The sequence below is a fragment of the Oryctolagus cuniculus genome, chromosome 1 (genome assembly GCF_051225735.1).
Source record: "Oryctolagus cuniculus isolate XC-2025 breed Fujian yellow rabbit chromosome 1, ASM5122573v1, whole genome shotgun sequence".
In the NCBI taxonomy this organism is placed as follows: Eukaryota; Metazoa; Chordata; class Mammalia; order Lagomorpha; family Leporidae; genus Oryctolagus; species Oryctolagus cuniculus.
The window spans coordinates 142125151-142142659 of NC_142867.1; the positions used below are offsets into that span (position 1 = coordinate 142125151).

Sequence of the window (17509 nt, forward strand, 5' to 3'; positions counted from 1 at the left end):
AATTTGGGTTCCCGGTTGAAATGGGCCAGGACAGTAACACGGGAGGAAGAAAATGAACTTAGGTGGAAGTGGAGAGGAGGAGGGAGGCCCAAGACCTAGCAGAGGCCCCAGGACAGCAGCCGGAGGCTGGGTGATCAGCTGCACTGAGGTAGCCCCCAGTGGCTCCCACAGAGCCAGGGACTGCCCAGCTCGGCCATATGCTCACTTCTACTTGGGTCAGCAAGTAATTTGTTGCCTGTCAGTGGTGACGACAAAAGACTGTCCTGTGTTATTCACAGCCAGGGTTTCCAGTAGGCCCTCAACAGGCTTCAGGAGAGGCAATGCCATTTGCTGTCTTAGCATGGCCTGTTTCTAGAAATAACGATGTGTCTGCCTTACACAACCCATTTCAAGTCCCGCAAGGAGCAGAAGCGTGCTTCTTCCCAGCAGGTCCGCCTGAGCTGCAGCTGGTGGAGTGGGAGGGAGTGAGGGAGTTGAGTTTTCCCCCAGTTGCACCAGCTGAAGACACACCTGGGATGGAGACACACATCCCGGACCCTCCTCTCTGCCTCCTTTCAGCCTTGGCGGCTTCAGCATGTTCACTGGTTCATGTCCCTTGTTGAGTGACTGCCATGTACCAGGCATTTATTTCATTCAGGTATACTATCACGCTATAAAGAAGCTATTGTCTTGGATTTTTGGTGGCATGACAGTTAATATAATGTTCTTACATAGAGTCACTGTTACCCCGATGAAATGCAAAATGCATTGCCTCCTAAAGATCGCATCCCTGTTGTGTTGGCCTTGATCGATGGTTGATGCGCTCACTGGTTCCGTGTTAGATTCTTCCCCCGTAGAAGTAGCAGCAGTTTCGTGAGTGCAAGGAGGCCACCACCCTGTTTTGATCTCAGTATAAAGAGCAGATAACTTTGTAGAGATCTTGCTGGTGATAAGGCCAATGGTGTGTTCAGATCTGCAGTGCGTGGAGTAGTGTAAGCTCGTGCTTTTGGGAGTAAGAATTCCCCTGCTGTCCTAGACCTCAGTCAAGGTCGGTGAACTCAAATGAGTAACAGCTCCAAATTGAGGTTCACCCAGTGCTGCCGTCTCCTAGACAGTTCTCCGTTGCTCTCAGCAGACTGGGCTGGTTCTGAGCAGGAACCTTGACACGAACTGGGTGTGTGCTGTGCGGCTACACCAAGTGAGTAGAGGGTGCACGTTTTTCCTAGTTATAACTCAGCCTGGACAGGGTTGTCCTTGAGTCGTTAAAGGGAGAAGGATGCTGGGAGTGTGGCTGAAAAAGTGCTCTCTCTCCTGTGATCTAAGAATGATAGATACGTCGGAGGGAACTGCAGAAAGCTAAAAAATAGATTTAAGCCACAACATGTTGAATTCACGCAGTTTTCCTGTGATGTGGCGTCCCGTCTTTGATGGGATTTTTGGAGACCCTTTGTGTGTGTGTGTTGAATTTGGGTTCCCAGTTGAATACATGTGTATGTACATATATGTGTGTGTATATACATACATATCCAGTTAGTTGCTTCTGTGTGTGTGTGTGTGTGCATTTGAACTTTCTATATATACCCTTGAATCTGCTAAAATGTTATCGTTCTAGTGCAGCCCGCAAATTGGCTCCATCTTTGATTTGCTTTTCATGCCTTGTTTGACATGCTGGGGAAAGGAGACTTTATAAAGATGGTTTGGACTGCATTAGCCATATGTGCAGCCCAGTTCGCACGAGATAAGAAGGATCCTTTATATACAGCTTCAGGTGTTGGTGATAAGAATAGTTTGATTTTGCTGTTTAAAATCTCCATACAATGATTGCCTTTCAAGAAACTGTCAACTGGGTATTCAATGCCAGGTTGGGTCTTAGGGATTTCATCTCTGCAAGTGAGAACTGACAGAGCTCACCCAGGGGTGGAGTGATGGGGTTTGATGAGGAAGCCGTGCAGTGCCATGGTGGGCTTCTGCTGTTACAGCCACACAGGGTGGCAGCAAGGTGCGCGAAGAGGCTGTCACTTACAAATAAAAATATTCCTTTGGCACTGCACACAGCTGTAGAGAGATGGGTAAAAAAGCTGTAGCAAGGTGGTCACCCAGCAGACTCACTTGCAGGGTTGGTCTCTCTCTCTCACACACACACACACACACATGCACACACACACACATGCATGCACACACACCCCGTGGCATTGCCAAAATGACAGAGAAATCCGAATGCCTTCCAGGATGGCTCCGAGGCAGGAGGCCTCAGCCAGCACAGGGATTGGAGGAGTAAGGGTGGGAGGGCACCCAGGGACAAAGCACCCCCCAACCAGCAGAGCAGGAGCGTGACCTCCTGGGGGCTGCCAGCGCCTCCCCTCCCCACTTGCATAAGTCACTGAGGCTCGGCGGGGATTGGGGGTGGGGGGGCTTGCTCCTGGGTGTGGAAGCCGCCTGTCTAGGGGCTGCGGTTTGTGCTGGTGTGCTTGGGCCTCTGCTGTGCCCTGCCCGGTACCAGTGCCTTGGCCTGGCTCTCTCACCCTTGCAGGCACAGCCAGGAACACACCAATCCATGCCTCCCCCTGCCCTTCCTTCCTCTCTTAGCTTCCCCTTTGTGTCTCTCCTGCTCTCGGCCTCATGTGCACCCCCCACTCCCACCCTGGCCCGAAGCAGGTTGGATGTCAGGGTTCATTTATCTCTTGGAGCTTTTTGTTTTTTCTAAAAGCTGGCCCAGCCCCTGGCCCCCTTTTCTGCAGAGGGTAACAGCCTTGAAATGAATCCATATTGCCTTGGTGTTCGCTTGTGAATGGCTCTGAACACCCGCCTCCGGGGAGGAGAAAGAAGCAAGTTGGGACTTGGATTTTTGTCTTAAAGCAAATTTCTTAAAAAAAAAAATTAGTGTGAGTGCAGTGCTGTGTGCATCCCTTCAGCGTTCATTCACCACCCATGTAGCTTCTCAGTCTTCGCACTGATTGCCACGTGTGGGGTTGGGTGACCCTCGTGGTGGCAGCTGTCCTGGGCCCAGCAGGATGCCGGGTGGCATCCAGGCCCCTACCCACACCACTAGGGGCCAGTAGCACCGTCCTGGTGTGAGGACCAGAGTGTTCCAATCAGGGCCACGTGGTCCTGCAGGAGTGGGGGCAGGCAGCAGGGGGCAGAGCCCAGACCTGCCCCCTCAGAGCCCATCACCAGTTTGGGTGATAAATCGCAGGTGGAAGACACGTGTCGTCATGCAAACCCACAGTGGTGGCGTCGCCAGGGGGTTTCAGTCCATCCCATCTCTAGAGAGAACTGATCCAAGTAACTAAATTTTTCATGCTGATAATTTAAGCGTGCAGTTTTCTTTTTCTTAGAATGACCTTCAAAATAGCAAATAATTAAAAAAAAGCAACAAACACCATGGGAAGAAGAAAGGTCGCAGAAAACATTTTATATTGGAGCACATGGAGGCGGCGGGGGTGGGTCGCCCATTTCCTGGAGAGACCCTGTTGAACCTCAGCCACGGTAGGCGCAGGGTTTTCAGCAGTGAAGTGACTTTCAAAAGCTGTAAGAGCCACATCGGAATCCAAGGCTTCTTTGCAGAGGCCTGGTAATGTATTAGCTCTGTGGTGTTCTCATCCTGCCTCTGTCACAAACCATTCCCAGTCCCTCCCACCCCACCCCACCCCACCCCCACCAAGCCCCTGCTAGAGCAGAGCCAAGGAGGACAGGACCGGACTGAGGCATCTTGGCCAGAAAGGCATTCGGGACTCTCGTGTGGGCACCTTTCACAAGGCAGCGGAAATACAGCTCCTGCTACCCCCTGGGGCTCTCCACCGCTCCATCTCCACCCCCTCCCCCCCTCCCCCCCCCGCAAGGAAGAATATGTTTATTTAGACGGATATTAATTAGATTCCAGCCACGGCCACACACAGAGTTGGAAGCACTGGTGATATTGCTTTCATATTAGGAGAGACACAGTGGAGAACTGGGAGAGCCAGGCGTCAGAAAGGGCAGTTATGGGCGACGTGGAATCTCAGGTGCCGTGTGCCCAGGGCCTGCCTGCTGCCCGCCACTCCTGGCCAGGTTAGGGCCACGGGGTTTTTCCGAGACACACACACCGCTCGGAGGTTGCAGCAGATGACAGCTTCCAGATGTATGCACCGCCTGATCCGTTTGTTTAGATTCTGCACCACAGCTGATGGCGAGATTAATGCTGGCTGGAGGAGCTATGGGAGATTTGTCTGGTTTCCACCATGCCATGTTTATATTTCATTTGGATTTCTCCTTCAAAGCTGACCTGCCTGTGACCCCCGGAGCCCTGTCCACTCGGGGTGAGCTGGAACTCATCTGCCCTCGCTCTGCTGCTCACATTGGGGTGAGGCGATGAGGGAGTGGAGGGGGGTGACTGGGTTCTGCAGAGAAGGGAGCCCCCTGCTCCTGAGGCTGATCCCCTACACCTGCGCCAGCTGTCTGCCCAGATGGAGCCCCCACCTCTCAGGGGACGTGTTTGACTTTAGACGTTTCTTTGGCTTTTGAGACAAAGATGGAAGTATTGTAAAATTATTTTAAAGGGAACCCGATTGACTAGATGCCGCCATTTGGCATGACTGTCCTATTTGAACTCCTGGCAGGGGAAGTTCAGGGGATTCCCGCTAGGTAAGTCAACTGTGATCTCAGGCTGTGCCGTCCTCTGCCTCTCCCTGGCTCCCAGAACCCCCTCCCTTCTCTCCATCCCCACCTCTTCCCTCCTCCTGCCCACCCGCTCCTAAACTGCCCATCACTCCCTCGCACGAGGCTCTGCAGAGGAACCTGGGTGAGAGCTGAGATGGTCCTCGGTGTGGATAAGCCCAGGCTGACAGGAGGGCATCAGGAAATGGATTATTTCAAAGCCGCTGCGGGAGGCACCACGTACAGAGCTTGCATCTCCAGGTGCTTCTCTTGCTTAGGGTGGTCCTGGGACCATCCTCAACGACGGCTTCTTGCGAGCAGACGGGTTTCCCCTGTTGAAGAGCAGGCCATTTTTAGGTACTCTGGAGGCACCTGTGGAGTCCATTGACACGTTCTTTCAATCCGTACCAACCACCAAGGGACATGGGAAACGAGTCTTGGTCCCCTTAAATGTGGCATCAGAATAGGCAAGAATGGGTTCCCCGAGCACTTTGGCAATGCTGTGAGACCCAAGCTGTGACCCTGCTTCACCCTTCCCCTGGGTGGGACTGCAGCCCAAGCCAGTGGGAACATGGAGCTTGGCTGAGATGGGAGAGGATGGGTTCCCTTATCCCAACTTTGGCTAACGCTGGAGCCTTGGATGTTGCTCCTCACGGGTCTTGGTTGACAAGGCCAGGGAGCTGAGGGCTTTGCCCCCGGGGGGGGGGGGGCAGTTCTGCTGGTCAGGAAGAAGCAGGAAGCCAGCCACTGTCAGTGGGAACACGAACACACAGATAGAACCAGGGCCATCAGCCCTTACGTTGCTGTTGTTTGCCGCCAGTCTCAGAATGTGGGGACCTTATAGTGCTCATTAGTTTTTTTTTTTTTTAACCGCTTAAATGAGATTTAAGTTTCTTTGTTTCTTACACAGATCCTTTATTTTTTTTTTTAAAGAACTATTTTATGTATTTGAAAGAGTTACAGAGAGAGGTAGAGCCAGAGAGAGAGGTCTTCTGTTCTACTGGTTCACTCTCCAAATGACCACAACAGCCAGAGCTGAGCTGATCCTAAGCCAGGAACCAGGAGCTTCTTCCAGGTCTCCCATATGGGTGCAGGGGCCCAGGCAGCTGAGCCATCTTCTGGTGCTCTCCCAGGCCATAGCAGAGAGCTGGGTCAGAAGAAGAGCAGGCAGGACTCAAACCGGCGCCCGCACGGGATGCTAGCACTGCAGGCTGGGGCTTTAACCCACTGCACCACAGTGCCAGCCCCCTACATGGATCCTTTAACTACACTGGACAAGCCATGAGTCTCTCTGAGTAGTGGAAGGGTGTCATTGAGGAGCTTCCCAGTGATCCGGTAGTTTTCAGGGCTGGATCCCTGCGGGAGAGACGACCACTTCCTGGGGTTTGGTTCTGGCTGGGGGTGTAGAGGCTCCTGCAGAAACCCCGGTGTGAGTTGGCTCAGAGAGTCCACAGCCCTGCACGTGGGTCCCACGATAACGATAACCACTGGCCGTGAAGGCGAGACCAGTGAGAAGCAGGTTCGTTGCCACCACAGGAGTTTCATTTATGACGGTAAATGAAAAGGAGTGGGAGACGGAGCCAGTTCAGCAACCAGGAGAGTTTTCAGTTAACTGGTGAAACGCGGACAGAAGGAAGCAAAAAGAACTGGAAATGGGCTTTGTGAAGTCCATGTGCGCGATTTTTTTTCCCCCTTAAATCATTGCTTAAGGGCTTCTGGCCCCTAGCTCGGGAATCTTGCCCAAAAATGCCAGATGTATTACACAGTCAAGTATTGAATGTAAACACTGCTCTGTGCCACGAGGCAGGGTGGTCCACCTCCTGTTTTAAGAAGAGTGAGAGATTGAGAGGGGGTGAGCCCTGGGCTGCCCAGTGATCGGATCCATTGTGTTTGGAGCTGGGAAGTCAAGATTTGGAACCACACAACTGGGCGTAAATGAAGACTTAGGAACGGCAAGGAGTGGCAGCAACTTGACAGCAAGCTAGGGCTTGGGTCACGTTCCCTCACTGGGTCAGATGAACCTTTGTAAAATGTTGGGGCGGGAGAAGGCAGGGGCAGATGGGAAGACGGCTCTTGGGGCTCCAGCAGGAGCTCCAGGTTCCCATGAGCATCACCCTTCTTGGCTGCTCTTAGCTAAACTGAAAGGTGAGGGGGAGGCAGGCCAGGAGAGCCCTCCCCCCACCCCCCACTTCCTGCAGGCCCTCCTGCTGTGTCAGAGCAAGCTGGCTGGCTGGGTGCACCCTCTGTGTGTAACCTGAAGATTTATCACTAGGCCATTCTGGGGAGGTAGCCCAAGATATACCCTCCACTTAGCTTCTGTCTGCCGGTGATGACCAGAGGCGAAGGTCCCCGGGCCACCCTCCACGCAGTTCCTTGTTTTGCTGTGCTGTGGGCACTTAAAGCCAAGTGGAATGCCCAGACATCATCCAGCCACCCAAAGAGCCTAAAACCAAGCAGTTATTTAAGCGAACACACACACATTTTGTGAGCTAGGAGGAAATGGAATTTCAGTTTGAATGGAGGGGGTTGTTCAAGTAGCTGCACTGCTCTTATCCCGATGTGAGGAATTCTTTTATAGAAGGATCCCAGACAACTGCTTCAAGAAATCAAGGATTGCACAGACAGGAATTTTGAGATTAAGGGAAATGTGTTTGTCCGGACTCCCCCTAGCACTTTCTTTTTTGAGTTCTCCCATCTCCCCCCCGCCCACATACCCCCCACTCTCCAATTTCTTTTGCTCCTTTAGTGGGAATCCAGAAACCTTCACAAAATAGACTGAAGCATCTCACAGCCTCTTTTTAAATAGAGGCTTTCTAAGAGAGAAAAATCACAAAACAATTTCTCCTAACTGCCCAAGACGCTATTTCTTCCTTCTGCGTTGATCTCCCTACCCCTAACCCATGAGACTGCCCCCCTTGTTGTAATAAGTACAAAAAAGAAAAAAATGACATATCCTACCATCCATTTAGGCTACCCAGGATCCAAGGGGAAGCCCGCATGTTTAATACCTTGCTTAATTGCAAACAAAACTTACAATTTGCGAGAATTGGGATTGCGGCTAAATATCTGTTAGCTGCTCTTTCTAGAGATTTGGGAAAGAGGATGGCCTTTTTCTTCTGCTCCTCTTCCTCTTCTTCTTCCTTCTCTTCCTCTTCCTCCATTCCTCCTCCTCCTCCTCCTTCTCCTCTTCCTTCTCCTTCTCCTTCTTCTTCTTCTTCTTTTTTTTTTTTTTTAACAGGCTACAGTTTCACATGGCTCCCAAAAGAAATCTCTCTCTCTTTTTGTTTCCCACACCAATTGATTTATCATTTTGCTTGCAAGCAGATCCAGAATGTTAGGGCAAGAACACACTCACTTTTTTCTCGTAACTTTTTTGTTGCGGACCGAAACCAGTTGACTTGAATAAATTTTTCTGAGGCCTGAATGTAGCCAGCAACGTGGAAAAATCTTGCCATTCAGGGCCGTCTGAATGTACATTTCAGCCACACAGAAAGCTGCATTGGTAGGCACTGGACTGCTAAATACAACCATTTTTCGCAGCGGCGAGTTAGACAGGTGATTAGCATAATTAGCACGGAGCAGCTATACATATGGTAATGCTGAGTGTGTAAATGCCAGCTGCGGTGTAAAATTTATGTCAGGGGTCGGCAGGACTGTGCGAAAGTATTGTGTTCCAGCTGCAGGTCAGGGCCGCCAAAGCTCACCTCCTTTTCTCTTGTTGGTGAATACGCCAAACAGAAGAGAAAGACAGAAATAGAACAGATACGGCTTTGATGGAGCAGCCCGGCGCTGTGCTAGAGGGGCTGCTGTGTCACACACACTCACACTCGCTCGCACACGCTTGCACGGATCCCACTCCCTTTTTCCACTGTGTGTCCTCCCATGGGGGGCCCCCAGGCAGGGGCCAGGGGAGGGGGTGTCTCCCCCAGGAGGAGAAACTCAGGCCCCTTAAGGCTCTTCGAGGGAGTGTGTGCTCCCCACCCTCTTGGGCCCTCCACCCCTCTCTCACATCTGAGGTTGTTAAATGGGGGCAGTCTCTGCTGGAGGGGATAGCATTTGTCCTTTGGAAGGCGAGGGACACAATCTAAGGTCTCTAAGGCAGTGGGAGTCTCTTCTCGAACTGCTTGACTGGCTTTTGCCAAAGGGCTGAGAGATTTGCTGAGAGAGGAAGCATGGCCTCGCTAGGTTTCTTGTTTGAAGGCGGGAGTCTTGAATGGCGCACAGGCTTTGAGAGACGGGACGGGGAGTTTATGGCTCCGACAAGGTCAGACGTTTTGCACTGGGAGCAGCCCCCACCCCCGCCTGCTCCTGGCTCGGCCCCCCTCCCATCTTAGGGGGTGGGTGTTGACAGAATACAGTTCACATCAAGCCGACCCGGTGGTGAGACTTCCTCAGGGCACCAGGGGGTCCTTATGTACCAGCCCCTAATCCAGCTAATCCCGATGGCAACAAAATCATGAAAATGGCCCCCAGTGACGGGTGTCTCCCTCCCAGCACGGACGCGGAGGGAAGCAGCCCTGCACAGCCCCGCGGCCGAAGGTGGGGACTCGCATTGTCTTCTCCCTGGTGTGGGCTCCAGTGCAAAGCAAAGCCGATAAAAAGAGACCCCGGCTGGCTGGATAATGGCAAAGGAGACGGTCTCAATCTGAGGGGTGATGTCAGCAGGGAGAAGGGACTGGGGTTAGTATTATGCAACAGCCTGCAGTGCCCAGCGAGCCTTTGGGTTTTGCTGTCATTGGGTTACTTTCTGGTTTTATTATTATTTTTTTTTTTTTGCATGAAGTCTCAACCATGTCCTGCCGGAATCACGGTACTGGGCTTTGGCATCAGCTCGCTCCCAGCCCTTGAGCATTCAAGGGGGACCGTGGTCCAGCAGAGTCTACAGTGAGGGATGGAGACATTTCCAGGTGTGCCCGGCAGGGAGTCGGGAACACCCCTGGGGCTGCCTGGCATGTGTCTCTTCCCTCCTGGCAGACTCAGTGTCACACGGGGGACTGGCAGCCCTGGGAGCTGCAGGCGCAGTGCTGGGCTGACCTGATTGCGACCGACAGGGCGAGCGGGTTGGTCTCCAGGATAAGCCATTCAGAGGAAGCAGCGCGGGCAAGGGCTGATGGCAGATGGCACAGTCAGCTGCTGCTGGCGGGCAAGGGGCGGGGCCGCGTGGGCGCCTGTGTGCCACCTGCGGGCTACCTGTGCCCTGCGGCTGGACGGCTGTCCCCGGGTGTGCTCCCAGCGTGGCAGCAGCCATGGACGCTGTCTTGCATTCGCTCTCCTGTCTTTGTGGTGGTCACTCTCCCTGGATTCCCTTCACAAAGGCAGATTCTCTTGGGACTATCTGATTCTAGCACTTTCCCATGGCAACGCCCAAAGACACAGGCTCACAGGGAGAGAAGCAGTCCCGGAAAGCTTAAGCAGCCATTGGCTCCGGGTAAATAAAGGAGACGGGTGGAAGAGTAGCTAAAACTCGGCGGCCCAGCAGTTTTCAGCCAGTTGCCCAAAAGACCGAATCTTTTTTTTCCCATTTGGGAAAGGAGGCGACACGCTAATAATTTTGCAGTCTAACCCTTTTGGGGACTTGGAGTTCTCAACCCTCACGATAAGGAATGGTAACGTTGAGGGGGGAAAAAAAAGGACCTGGAGCAAGTAAGGGGGAGAAAGAATCTCTGCAGAGGCTGTTAGATAATTCACAGGATTAATCAAATGCAAATGCCACGCCTGCATATACACAGACCCCATTTTCCTAATTGGACTCTGAGTGGGTACTTTTCAGGCTGAAAGGGCCATTTGTTTTGACTGATTGACTTTTTGAGGCTTTGGGGGGGGAATTAATATCTTGTACAGATGACTGCCTGTTCCCCGGGCTGGTGTTGAGACCATTGATTGGTTGACTCATTCAGCATAGCTCTGAGTGTGTGTGTGCCCCTAGCGAGCCTCTGGGTTCCCCCCATGGGGAAGTGAGCAGAACCCTCCTTGGTCCCTGAGGTCTTGATGAGGATCACAGTCAGCATTTGCTGGAAGGTTTCTGTGGGTGCTGCAGTTGGAACTCTGGGCAGAGGCCACTACTGTGGATGGGTACAGCAGGGAGCCGGCATGAGTGCAGCATCCGGGGCCTACAGTAGGTTGCAGGTTTAGACTCTGGGTTTCCCACCTCTGCTGACTTTCTCTGCTTTGGAAAAACCATGGTTGGTTTCATCTGGGGACGAGAGGGCCAGCTAAGCTGCATCAGAAGTCTGTGCACAACTGATGCTTTGTGCTTTGCCTCTTTCCCAGCACTGGCTGGACCTGTGGCTTTCTGGAGAACATGATGACATAGCTCGCAGGTCTAGCGACTTAGGGCTGCTTGCGCTCTGTGTGTGCCCTCGCCTGTCTGCCCCCTGGAAGACTCTGAGAACTACAGGGCCACCCCATTGCAACCTACGGGGTCTTATTGGAAAAAAAAAACTCTTGTTTCTCTCTGCCATGGCAGAGAGAAGTGTTTTGAAGCAGCACTGATGTCCTTTTCCATCCGAGTTCTGTAACAGGTGTTATAATTGAAGTTCTGGCTGTGAGCTTGACATAGTCTGGCATGTGGGATTTGGTGCTCAGAAGCCTTGAGGCTTCAGGGTCAGTTCCGCCTCCTGTTAGTTGAGCAGCTTTGACCAAGTGCTCCGAACTCTGCAGTTGCATTTCCTCTTCTCTAAAACAGCAGCGATGACACACGCCCTGCAGTCAGTGAGTGAGTGAATACATGAATGGACATGAGAGGGAGGCACACACACACACACACACACACACACAGAGAGGTCTTCCATCCTCTGGTTCACTCCCCAATTGGTGCCCAACAGCCAGAGCTGAGCCAGGCTGAAGCCAGGAGCCAGGAGCTTCCTCCGGGTCTCCCACGCAGGTGCAGGGGCCTAAGCACCTGGGCCATCTTCTGCTGCTTTCCCAGGCCATAGCAGAGAGCTGGATCGGAAGTGGAGCAGCCGGGACTCAAACCAGCGCCCACTTTGTGCTGCAGCGCTGGCCTCTGGGAAGCTTCACATGCAGTGTCAGTTTGATGCTCACACAACAAAGCATTTTTACTCCCATTTCACAGAGAAGGGTACTGAGGCTCAACCGTGCTAGGGATTTGTCTCAGATCTCCCTGCCTCAAGCGAGGGTGCCGAGTCCTCTGGTCACCTGTCGCACACAGCTAGCCCCAACTTGATGGAGGAGTAGCAGACTACTTCTAAGTAAGTAAATAATGTGTGTTCAAGACTTTGGGAGTAGACGGTACTAAGCAAGTATTATTTTGTATCCCAGAATCCTGAGATAAGGTTTTCCCGAGTCTTGTTCAAAGAGGTTGGTTGTTTTATTGAAGTTGTTGTATTTGGTGAGTGGGGGGGAAGGGTTAAAAGAAAAGACAGAGGGTATCAGGATATGATGGAAGGGCAGGCATTGTGTCACAGCAGCCGAAGCCGCCGCCTGGGGCACCCACATCCCATATCCAAATGGCCCAGTTCAAGTCTCACCTCCTCACTTTTCCCATCCAGCTCCCTGCTGATGGGTATCCTGAGAGGCAGTAGATGCTGCCTAAGTGCCTGGGCTCTTGCCTCCCACTTAGGAGACCTGGATAGAGTCGTGGGCTCCTGGCTGCACCCTGACCCAGCCCTGGCTGTTGCAGGCATCTGGGGAGTGAACCCATAGATGGAAGATCTCAATATCTCTCTCTCTGCCACTCTGCCTTTCAAGTAGGTGTAAATATTTTTTTGACGGAGATACACTTGTTATTTTTGCATTGAGTGTGTATGTAGTTCAGATCCCTACCAAACAGCTTTCACATTCCTTTGTCTTTCTTTTTTTTTTTTTTTTTTTTTTTTTTTTTTTTTTTTTTTTTTTTTGTCCATGCTATGAAGGCTCTTCATGGAAAGCCCAAGGAATTGCACATTATGAGAAAACTGCATGGATTTTGGAATGTTTTGCACCACAACAAACCTTTCGATTCCATTTTCCAGAAACTTTGTGAAGTCCCTTGAGCAATATTAGAGAGACCACGATGGAGGGAGGCGGGTAGAGAGGGTCCCTGCACCTGCATAGCCCATATCTTAGCTTTGGGTAAGCTAATATCTTACCCATAGCCATTCATGGTTCATTCTGTCCCTTAGTCGTCTTCCTCCTCTCTTTTAAATAGAGATCTAAGAAGGACTCGGACCTTGAAAATGGCAACGAGAAGGGAGAAAATTCTTTCTCCCAGAGCATGACTGTAATTTCAGTCACCAGGAAGGAGTCCTGTGGGACACTGCACTGTGGATGACCAGGAAGACAGCAGGGTGATGGCCAGCTCTGGGCTGTCGTTGAGCTGTGAGTTAGGATAGGCGTTTGCCAAGGTAGCCAAAGTCGGAGAAGTCCTTCAAGTTGCTGTGTGCGCGGGGCTTCGTTTTTCTCGTAGCCTGCTCCCCCGTGATTAGGTGAATACTGATGTAAGACCCTGTGAATGCTGTGCAGTTTATGACCTGGGTATACCCGAGAAGGAGCTAAGTCCAGCGGTGCAAGTGAGGGGGTGACATCATCATGGCCTCACCGGGCTCAGCCACGCCTGACTCCTCTTGCCCTGCTCTGAGCCAAACCTGAGGGCTTTGCAGTGGCTGGTCCTCTCCCCAGAGTGCTGTTCCCTCCGCTCCTCAAAGGCCCCTTTTAGGTCTTCCCTGACCCTCCATTCAACATGGCACCATCATCGTTAGGTCCCTCCTGGCACTTTGCCATGCCAAAATGGCCTTACTGGCTGGCTGGCTTTCCCAGTGCTTCTTGAAACAGCAGCGAGCATCCTGGTGCCATCTGCCCAGCTTAGTGTGAAGTTGACGCCCGCAAATGCATGCTGGGTGCACGGATCGTCTTAGGATGGATGGCCGTGTGAAGTGGGTGGCACGGAAACCTTGCTAGAATGATTAAGTCACTTCGCAAAACCATTCGTGTTTGGTTAAATGCAGAATGAACTGCTAGGTGAAATACAGCCATCTACGATGTCAGAATCGACATAAGAGCAGTCGTAGGCTCCTGGGATTCAGCCTAACTGGCTGAGAAGCTTCAGAGTTCAGGGTGTGCATGCCAGCCGCGTGGCCAGCCCACGAAGTTCAACTTGCCTTGGGTGACCCTGGTCGTCACTGTGGCCAGATGCTCATGTTCTACCACTGGAGAAGAGGTGGCAGAGCAAAATGGTTTCCCATTCCAGAGACACATGCACCCTGGTTAGTTAGAGTGAGCGTTTTTCCAGCACCTTCTCAGAAGGTGACATCATGAAGCCGCAGGGGTACTCGGGATATCCTGTAGGGAATAGCAGCCGTTCTGGAAAGCCCTGTGAGAAAAGTTCCATTCCGAGGTTGGACTGGAAGAGTGCAGAGAGAGCACAGTTCTCGCGGCGGGGCCCATGCATTTGTCTTTGTTATTGCTGGTGTGTGTGCGTCTCCTGGTTTGTCACCTCATGAGTCGTGTGGTTACAGGCAGCTGGCGTGTGTGTGTGTGTGTGTGTGTGCGCGCGCACTCGCAGCTGAGGTCTGCTGGTGAGAAAGCACTGTGTTGTTAATTGGGTTGTGCCTCATGGGTTTCTTATTTTTTAAAAAATGCATCCCTTTTTCATTGTAATTGTCATAAATTGGGCGTACATGTAATATGCATGTATATACGTGTACTGTACAGTGTGGTGGTTCTCATTTTTATTTATTTTATTTTATTTGGAAGGCAGAGAGGGGAAGAGAGACAGACAGAGGAAAAGCTCCCATCTGCTGGTTCATTCTCCCCAGATGCCCACAGCAGCTGGAGCTGGGCAGGGCCCAAGCCAGGTGCCAGGAACTCAACGGAGGTTTTCTGTGTGGGTGACAGGAACCCAGGCACTTGAGCCATCCCCTGCTATCTTACCCAAAGTGCTCATTCACGGGGAGTTGGGTCCGCAGCAGAATCAGGACTGCAGTGTCTCAAGCAGTGTCTTCCCTGCTGGGCTGGATGCCCGCCCTCAGGGTGGCATTTCAATATAGAGGTGCAGTGTGCAGTGACCCGAGGAGGGTGGCTGGCGTATCCATCATTGTGTACATTCAGCCTCTCCTTGGGAAGATTCAAAATGCTCTGTGTGAGGGGTTTTGGAGTAGACCTATTCGTTGTTGGCGACCACAGTGACCCTACTGTGCTACCAAACCTCTGGTTGTCCCCCCCAGTCCAGCTGCACCCTGCACCTGTTCGCCATCCCCTTCCACTGCTCTGTTCTGTGCTTCTAGAACAAAATCTTTTTCCTTGTACACAAGGACTTCAAAAAGTTCGTGGAAAAGTGGAATTAGAACTGTATTTGGTGTCAAAAAATGGGACATCTGTGCTTTTTTTTATAAGATTTATTTATTTATTTGAAAGTCGGAGTTACACAGAGAGTGGAGAGGCAGAGAGAGAGAGAGAGAGAGAGAGAGAGTCTTCCATCCACTGGTTCACTCCCCAAATGGCTGCAAGGGCCGGAGCCGGGCTGATCTGAAGCCAGGAGCCAGGAGCTTCTTCCGGGTCTCCCACGTGAGTGCAGGGGCCCAAGTACTTGGCCATCTTCTGCTGCTTTTCCAGGCCACAGCAGAGAGCTGGATGGGAAGTGGAGCAGCCGGGACTCAAACCGGCGCCCACATGGGATTCCGGCACTGCAGGCAGCGGCTTTACGTGCTGTGCCACAGCGCTGATCCCCTTGTGTGAGTGTACGTGGGCCTTGTGGTTTTAAGTTGCCTGAAGTTGTAAGCTTTAAGAAAGGCAGCCTTGTAGGCAGACGTTCAGATAGGCAGGTGGCAGTGTGGATGGCTGCTAGGGACATCGGGCAGGGCTGGGCCCAGCTCCTTGGTGAGCAGTTCCATGCAGCTCTTAGAAGCCACCTCTGGACTACTAATTGGCTTTTTAGCCTCAGCGTCCCTGCCTTTGGAGGATGTGTATTGCGTTCACTTCAGTTCATTAGTTACTTGGCCACGAGTCGGCCTGGTAGAAAGTGATTCCCTGCCAGAATGAGCCAGCCCCTGCCCTCAGGAGGCTTTGGGAGGGCCCCTGGAGAGGGCCAGCCCCCTTCTGTTGCAGGTTGTCCGGAGCCTTTGCCTGGGACCTCTCTCTAACTTCAAATCTGCTTGCAAAACCCTCCGCCACTCCCCCCAGGGCTCTTGACAGCCTTTGCGGCATGCAGAATGCGCTTCATACACCACCCGGCCCCCCGCCCCGCCCCCCGCAACCTCACCTCGCAGCGCCCTGCGGTGGCCTTGGCATCTACGCGAACCTGCGCCGGGGGTCCTGCCAGTCCGTGAGTCTGCACTGGTTTCCTAATGAGGGCATTACTTGCTTTGTAGCCTGTCCCCGTGTTTATAAAATATGCCAAGAGGACGAAACACCCCGCTGTTCCCAGTACTTATTTACTTGCCCAAACCAAATGTTTACGCCCTTGAATACTAAACTTGGGGAGAAAGGATTCCTCCTCGTGGGAAAGCGACGATCACCAAGTCCTTTCTAAGCCATAGCTGGAGGCCTGCTTTTCAGAGAGCATTCAACTTAGCCGTGACTTCAGGACTGGAGTATGGGGCGAGGAGACACCAGCACCCTCCTTCTGCAACTGTCTTCCCGTGCAGGTGCACCATGCTGAGCCTGGCTTGGTACAACACCATGACTGACTCTAACCCCAGGCCCGGAGATAGAGAAGGGCAAGGGAGAGACAGCAGCGGCTGGCGGTTGCAATGTGCATGGCTTGGGCACCTGGGTCTCCTTGCTGTCACTGGTTTCTAGCACGCCTTCCGTTTTGACAGCCTGCTGGAGAGCCAGGCTGAGGTGGGGTGGGGTAGGGTGGGGCTTCTCAGCCTCCCCAGTAGGTTCAGAATCCGCAGGTGACTCAGCACCTGTGTTTTCTGGACACTGACCAGGTGACTCTGATAGAACCAGGTCCCAGGGAGCGCCCATGGCCGCCCTGACTAATGCATTTTGTTGCTCTCCAGTGGGGTTTCCCCTGTGCATGGGACTGGAATCTCGTGTGCTGGCAACTCTGTGTTAAACCTGCTGGCTACCTTTCCTTGTTTCTTTTTCCACAGCAGAGAAACATTTCCTTGTTACCTTTGCCACAGGACTTGGGAGAAGAGTGTAAATTGAAGCCATTTACTCCCGCAGTGGGCCGCAGGGGCACACTGTTTATACAAGTGAAAGAAATTGTAGCAGGGTTACTGAGTCTGGTCTGCAGAATAAAGCCTCTGAGTTTTCCTTCCGCTCTCCCCTTTGTCCGTGCGTGCGGTGTGGTTGGTTAGAATGTGTACAAAGCACCGTGCCTTAGGTCTGGGTATGAGCCAGGCAGGACACCCTTTGAGGGGCCTAGTGAGTCCTTTTTCTGTTTGTTATCAGAGTGAGCATGGCTGTCAGTAAAGTGACTGTCACTGCGCGAAGCGTCAGCGAGTTTCACGACCAGCGTTCATTGATTGCATGTCCCAGGGACAGAATGGGAATTGGTGGTGGTGGTGGTGGTTCTCATTGCGCTCTGTCCGTGTTTGTCAGTTGGTGGACGAGTGAGTCGTGAATTAAATTATACTCGCCAGAAGATTGGGGAAGAGGCTATGTTCAATCCTCAACTCATGATCCAGACCCCGAAAGAAGAAGGTGCTGATGTCCTGACCACAGAAGCACTCCTTCAACACCTGGACTCGGCGCTCCAGGCCAGCCGAGTCCACGTCTACATGTACAACAGGTAAGGCTAGCTGCGGCCACCTGCACACAGGTACCGCAGCTAAGGTGGTAGGAAGAGACTGCCGAAGTAGGTCCCTTTGTTTTAGTAGATAAGGCTCTACCAGAGTATTGGCCCAAATAGTTTCCTTTTTAAAAAAGATAAAATATTTATTTATTTGAAAGGCAGATGGCCCCAGATGGCCACAACAGCCAGTGCAGGGCCAAGGCCACAGCCTAGAGC

General features: G+C 52.3%; 1 protein-coding gene across 3 annotated transcripts in view; it reads left to right on the forward strand.

The window, feature by feature from the left end:
• PTCH1 (patched 1) overlaps positions 1-17509 on the forward strand; it is a 64805-nt gene that overhangs the window by 11164 nt on the left and 36132 nt on the right. For all 3 annotated transcript variants that reach the window (XM_051847163.3, XM_051847159.3, XM_051847169.3), the window contains exon 3: positions 17101-17290. In XM_051847163.3, the coding sequence (XP_051703123.3) occupies positions 17101-17290 (190 nt within the window). The remainder of the gene's footprint in view (positions 1-17100; positions 17291-17509) is intronic.